We start from the raw sequence: 5,472 nt of genomic DNA, 5'->3' as shown, positions 1-5,472 counted from the left end.
TGGAATATATCGATAGATATTGTCCTTTTCACTGAGGATGACATTCAAGGGAACAGGACGGAGACGGTATATAATATATTTTTGTAAATATATATATATAGCCTAATTACTTTATACTTCTACTTCCACATTCAACCATTACCAAATTTCTGTCAACTATAATACAGTTACACAAAACATACATCCTCTATCTATTTACAGCTTTGATAATGAAATACTTACACTGATATGGAATGGGTAATATTGTCAATGTACATGATGGATCAACACATCATAATTGAGCTTTTTTTTTGTTGTTGTGCCATACGCGTGATAGACACTGATAGATAGATATAAATATATACACATAAAAATATATCTATATATTTATACATAGAAAGAAGGTGAAGGTATACATGTATAACACCTTGTCAGGAAGAATGTGCTTTTAAAGAGTATATTGTTGTTTGTGTGGAGAGAGAGAGAGAGAGAGAGAGAGAGAGAGAGAGAGAGAGAGAGAGAGAGAGAGAGAGAGAGAGAGAGAGAGAAGGGGGGCACATTAGTGTGGGAAAATTGCTTGAATGACTCCCCGAAGGAGGGACCTCAGGTAAGAGGGATGGTATCAGGTACCCTATGTTATAATTATTATTATTATTATTAGTGCTTTTCGGCCGCCATTTGGAACGAAGAGACCAGCCTTCATTGAAGAAAAGAAAGGGGGGAGAGAAAACTTAGGCTACAGCTTCAATGCAAGAACATAGAAAATATATATGTATATACATATATAGATCTTGTTTTCACTCTGACATGAAACAGCTCACAAGTGAAACACTTTCCATAACATAGCGATGAAGACAACAACAGACACAAGGATTTTTGTTTAGCATTGCAGGAAGTCCACATGAAATTTGACATCACCATAATACAACTATACAGACCGACAGTGAACAGTGATTTGACAAAACATACAGCACATTGACTTTCATGTGACGTTAATTATGATGATGATGATAATAAGAATAATAATAATATCAAGATAAATAAAAATGTCTAGCAGATCTCTTGCCAGTTTAGTAAGAAATTGTTCACTAGAATACTTTAAATAATTTTCTTCCGAGCTTCGAAATAGATAAAAGTTTGATAAAACTTTGACTGGAACCAAAGGCGCCATCTGTTTGAAAACCTTTCGATTCAACTTCCAGAGTCTGGTTAAATTTGACTAAACGATTTTACAAAAATATTTTTTTCTCTTCTCTATAGTGTATCTGGAAAAGGCTGTTACGAAACACTTCGCTAATCAAAGCTGTCTTACTAAGAAACAAAAAGTTTATTCTTTTCAGATCACTCATGAATACCATCACATTGTGTGCACTACTTTCATAGTTCGACCAAGTGATATATATAAGTAGTTCTTCCTTTTTAAATATCTGGACGGCTGGACCAGTGGACCCTGCCTGGATGCCCTCCAATTTCTGTCTATTACACTTTTGGGCTAAAGCACTGAGCAATTGAATTCCTCTTAATTGCACTTGCGTTATATATTATTACTGTTACTGGCAACCATAATGTCTACTTTCAAGAACTTACAAAAGAACAGTCAGAAAACACACCATAGTCTGTTGTATCATTATCAGCAAATAATGCTCTGAATACATGTGTTCAATACCTTACAAATAAGTATGTGTCCATACATATATGGGTAACTATATACACACATTAAAAATAAACCCTACATTAAGGGTATCTCAGAGACCTGTCTACATACTATCAAATTTAGTGCGAGGACAACTCTTTGAAAATAATGAATTTGGGTTATAATTGATATAATATAATAATCCTTTCACTTTTTTATTAATTTACAGGTCAACATAAAATACAAAGTTTGATTTTCTTTTTTTTTCATTAAAATATCTAAATAGAAGTATATATAATCTGTATATCTATATATTTCTACATTTTTTATATTTTTCCATGCTAACATTTCCTCTGCCATAAATAATCCCCCATCAACCACACATCTCAGGTTAAAACACGGACAAACAAATACAATTTGTCTGCGTTGAAGGTACGAACGCATATCACAGGGGGGCAAGGACCCCGCCTTCAGCCCTTATACCATTCCTAGCCTCTCTTGTCGCAATGCCTTACTCTCGCTGAACATATATACAATGATGATAAGAACAATAATGATAATATTATTGTAATTAGGATGACAATAATAACGATAATTATTTTTTATAATAATTATGATAATATTTTCATTACGACAAGAGATTGTTTGTAGGCAAAAGGAGTAAGGCGTCGCACCCTTGGGTATGCTTACAAGGGCGGCGGCCCCAGTTACAGGATAAGGACCACTTGCTAATGACAGGTAGCTCTTCATGGTGATTATTAATATTATTAAAATGATGATGATGAGTGTGAAGACGATTTTGGTGATGACAATGATCACGATAATGAAAAAAAAAAGATGACAGTATAATGACGACGGTGGTGATGATGATTTGGTCAAATGCGGCTACATCAGCCCTGCCCACACCAAGGAAGGGCCTCAGGTACGCCGCCCGGACAGTGATCAGTGACTAGTTTGTCACCCCCATCCTCCAGCTTTGTTTTTTCCCCTTTCTCTGTGATATACTCTCATTCTCTTACTCTTCAATCTTTCTCTTCTTTCATCTCGCTCTAATTGCAGCTGCAGTGGCTAGTGAATTTGAAAAACTCCAGGTTACGACGACGTCCAAACCCCCGGCCACACCTCAGCCGCTTGCGCCAGCGCTGCGGTCGAAGAGGTAGCGGCCGAATCAGAGGCATGTGTACTGTGGAGAGCTGGGCTGAGGGACTTCAGGAGAACTGGCAGCGGTGGCGCTGTGGGCTGGGAGGTCGTGGATTTGGATGTGGTGCTGCTGATGCTGCTGCTGCTGCAACGGCGGTTGCTGACGGCATCACATGTTCACTAAGTGCTGATGCTGCTGGCTGAAGGCGTCCATCTGCTTGCGGAGCTCGCGTTGGACGTGTTCAGGTAGACAGTGGACGTTGGCGAACATGGAATGGAACACGGCGACTTCTTTGGTCAGCAACTCGCATTTCTTGTGCAATCTGTCGTTATCCATGATGAGTTTCTGCGGAGGAAAGAAAATCGAACAATCATTAGACACGAATTTAATCCTCCAGCTCCACTTGCGGATGTGTGTGGGCGAGACAATACCTCACCCACCTTATCACATCAATGATACGATATTTTTAAAGCTTACTAAGTAAATAAATGTCTAGAAAATCATAGAAGTTCACGAAGCCTAACTATATGCATGTGTTAAAGAAAGTATTACCTCTTCTTACTGGTATAAAATAAAACCTCTCATTATCATCTTCAGCCCCTCCCCCTCCTTCACCCCCCCCCCCCCCTCACACTCAATGATTTTTATTCCCTGGTCTTGGCAGAGTTCTTATAACCGTGGGCATTTGACAACATTCATTGCAAGGCAACTTTGCACTGTCGGTACCGACACATGTGCACCACCCGACTTCACTTACACGCGCACACACCTGATGATTCAATACACTGCATATGCAACGGTGTCAATTCATTGTTTCTTTCAGTAACTTGGGCGTAAAAGATTTTACATTATTATTCGTGAATCTCTCTCTCTCTCTCTCTCTCTCTCTCTCTCTCTCTCTCTCTCTCTCTCTCTCTCGTACACACTCAAGTATAACATTACGTGTGTGTGTGTGTGTTTAAAGATTTAAATACTATCTTGAATGAAGAATAAAGCATTTTTCGTATTTACACTTGAATTACATATGCACTTTATTGGGCACTCCTATCTTTGATATTGGTTTCCAGTTTGCCCTTGTATGGGTTACCTGAATAGAACTCCCCCCCCAAAAAAAAAAAAAACTAATAACCCCAACAATATCATTGTTTACAAATTGGCAATTACAATCTAATTATATAATAGTACACTTAGAGTGAACCAATGCTTTCAAAGTGGACAGGAGCATTAACTCACCTTAACTCTTTCCTCTGTTTCACGGGTCCTTGCTTTTGCCTTCTCCCTGCTCTTCCTGACGGCAATGTTATTTCTTTCACGTCGTCTCTTGTATTCGTCGCTGCCTTTATCCATGTTTTTCTTGCATCCGGGCATGATCTTGCCCAAAGAACTCGGGGATCTCAATGGTGACTTACACAGGCTATCGGCACCTGGCACTGTCGTAGGTGTCATATTGGTATAGGAAGGGATGCCCCCGTAAGACGCAGCAGCGGCTGCTCCGTACCCTGCCATTCCTCCACCGACACGGGCACAGGCGTTATATTCTTGAGGACCGACTTCGTGCGAGGACTCCTGGGGCTCCTCTTTGATGTTGGCACGGGAGTTGTGATGTGGGCGGTCACCGAAGTGCCGGTCGAATTGTGAAGCTCCGTGAACAGGTTGTGGTAAATACGCCAGTGGGTTGTACATATTATTTGCCCCAAGGCCTCGGGCAGCTATTGAGTTGTTCTTATCTACTGTCAGTCCCTGGATATCCTGTATGAGCCCGTCGTTGAAATGGGAGTCGTCTATTAGTCCGTGGAGATCGAGAGATATTTCCGGGGCACTCAATTCCGCCAGGTCACTGTAGTCGTCTCCCGGGTAGAGAAGGTTGTTTTTTACTTTGACAGGACCAATGTGGGCTCCCTTCTTGTAATCAGCACTATCGTACAACTGTGGAGATTCCATATTGCTCTGTGGGCATGGCGAGACGCCCGCTCCGTATCTCGTGTCGTCCAGCTCGCCGATATTTGAGTCACCCCACTCACACGCAAAGTCTTGATAAGATGCCGTGGTGATGGCTATGTTCTCACTGACACTTCAAGATTATATTCAAAGTTCAACTCTAACAACAAGCCTAGACAAAGTTAAAGCGATGATAAAAGTTCACCAAGAGTTCGACTCAATCGCTTACTTTTTTCACAATTCTACAAGAGAATGTTACGCCAGAAACGGCTCGTTGCAGACTGACTTGCGATGACGAAACTCGCCGTATTTATTATCAGCGCCCAGTCGCGCATGCGCAGAGCTCTTTTCACGGGATAGAAAGATCGTCTGTTCGTGTGTTTGATTGTTTTTAATAACTAAAAATATGAGTTATATGAAGAATTTTATCCAAATTTTTTTATATATAATGTTAGAAGAAAAACATTTTCAAGAACATTCCATTGTGATTACGTCACATTGGTTAATAAAAAAAAAACAATAAAGTAATGCAAACAATGTTAAGTAAGACAATTTCAAGGTACTTATGGTAAAATCCTATTTAGTTATAATAATCCTAAATTATTTTCAATCATAAAAATTCGCACATGTAATTTTTCTTATCAATTCAGTATAACACTAACTGGAACCTACCTCAAGTATGACGTCATTTATGACATCATCCGGCTTTAAGAGGAACTATGTAGTCCATCAGTCTTCTTTTGGGGAAGTTGAGCGCAAAGTAAGAGGACCGGATAAACCT

At 39.8% G+C, this 5,472-nt stretch overlaps 1 protein-coding gene across 1 annotated transcript; it reads right to left on the bottom strand.

The window, feature by feature from the left end:
- Positions 1-1,813: 1,813 nt before the first annotated feature.
- Positions 1,814-4,992, bottom strand: LOC137634321 (CCAAT/enhancer-binding protein-like). Its single transcript, XM_068366694.1, has 2 exons — positions 3,987-4,992; positions 1,814-3,098 (listed from the first exon to the last, which is right to left on the bottom strand). Exons 1-2 carry the CDS (start codon positions 4,692-4,694, stop codon positions 2,922-2,924), a joined length of 885 nt encoding a protein of 294 aa, XP_068222795.1. The 5' UTR covers positions 4,695-4,992; the 3' UTR covers positions 1,814-2,921.
- Positions 4,993-5,472: the final 480 nt, after the last annotated feature.

This window comes from Palaemon carinicauda, chromosome 44, assembly GCF_036898095.1.
Source record: "Palaemon carinicauda isolate YSFRI2023 chromosome 44, ASM3689809v2, whole genome shotgun sequence".
Taxonomy (NCBI): domain Eukaryota; kingdom Metazoa; phylum Arthropoda; class Malacostraca; order Decapoda; family Palaemonidae; genus Palaemon; species Palaemon carinicauda.
The sequence above is the reverse complement of the archived record's forward strand: the minus strand, read 5'-3'. Positions and strand labels throughout refer to the sequence as shown.

Bases quoted from the DNA above. Each gene is read 5' to 3' on its own strand.
- LOC137634321 (XM_068366694.1), bottom strand. From the start codon at position 4,694: ATGGAATCTCCACAGTTGTACGATAGTGCTGATTACAAGAAGGGAGCC. The intron at 3,099-3,986 runs GTGAGTTAATGC...TTTCCTCCGCAG, and splicing joins AAACAGAGGAAAGAGTTAAG to AAACTCATCATGGATAACGA.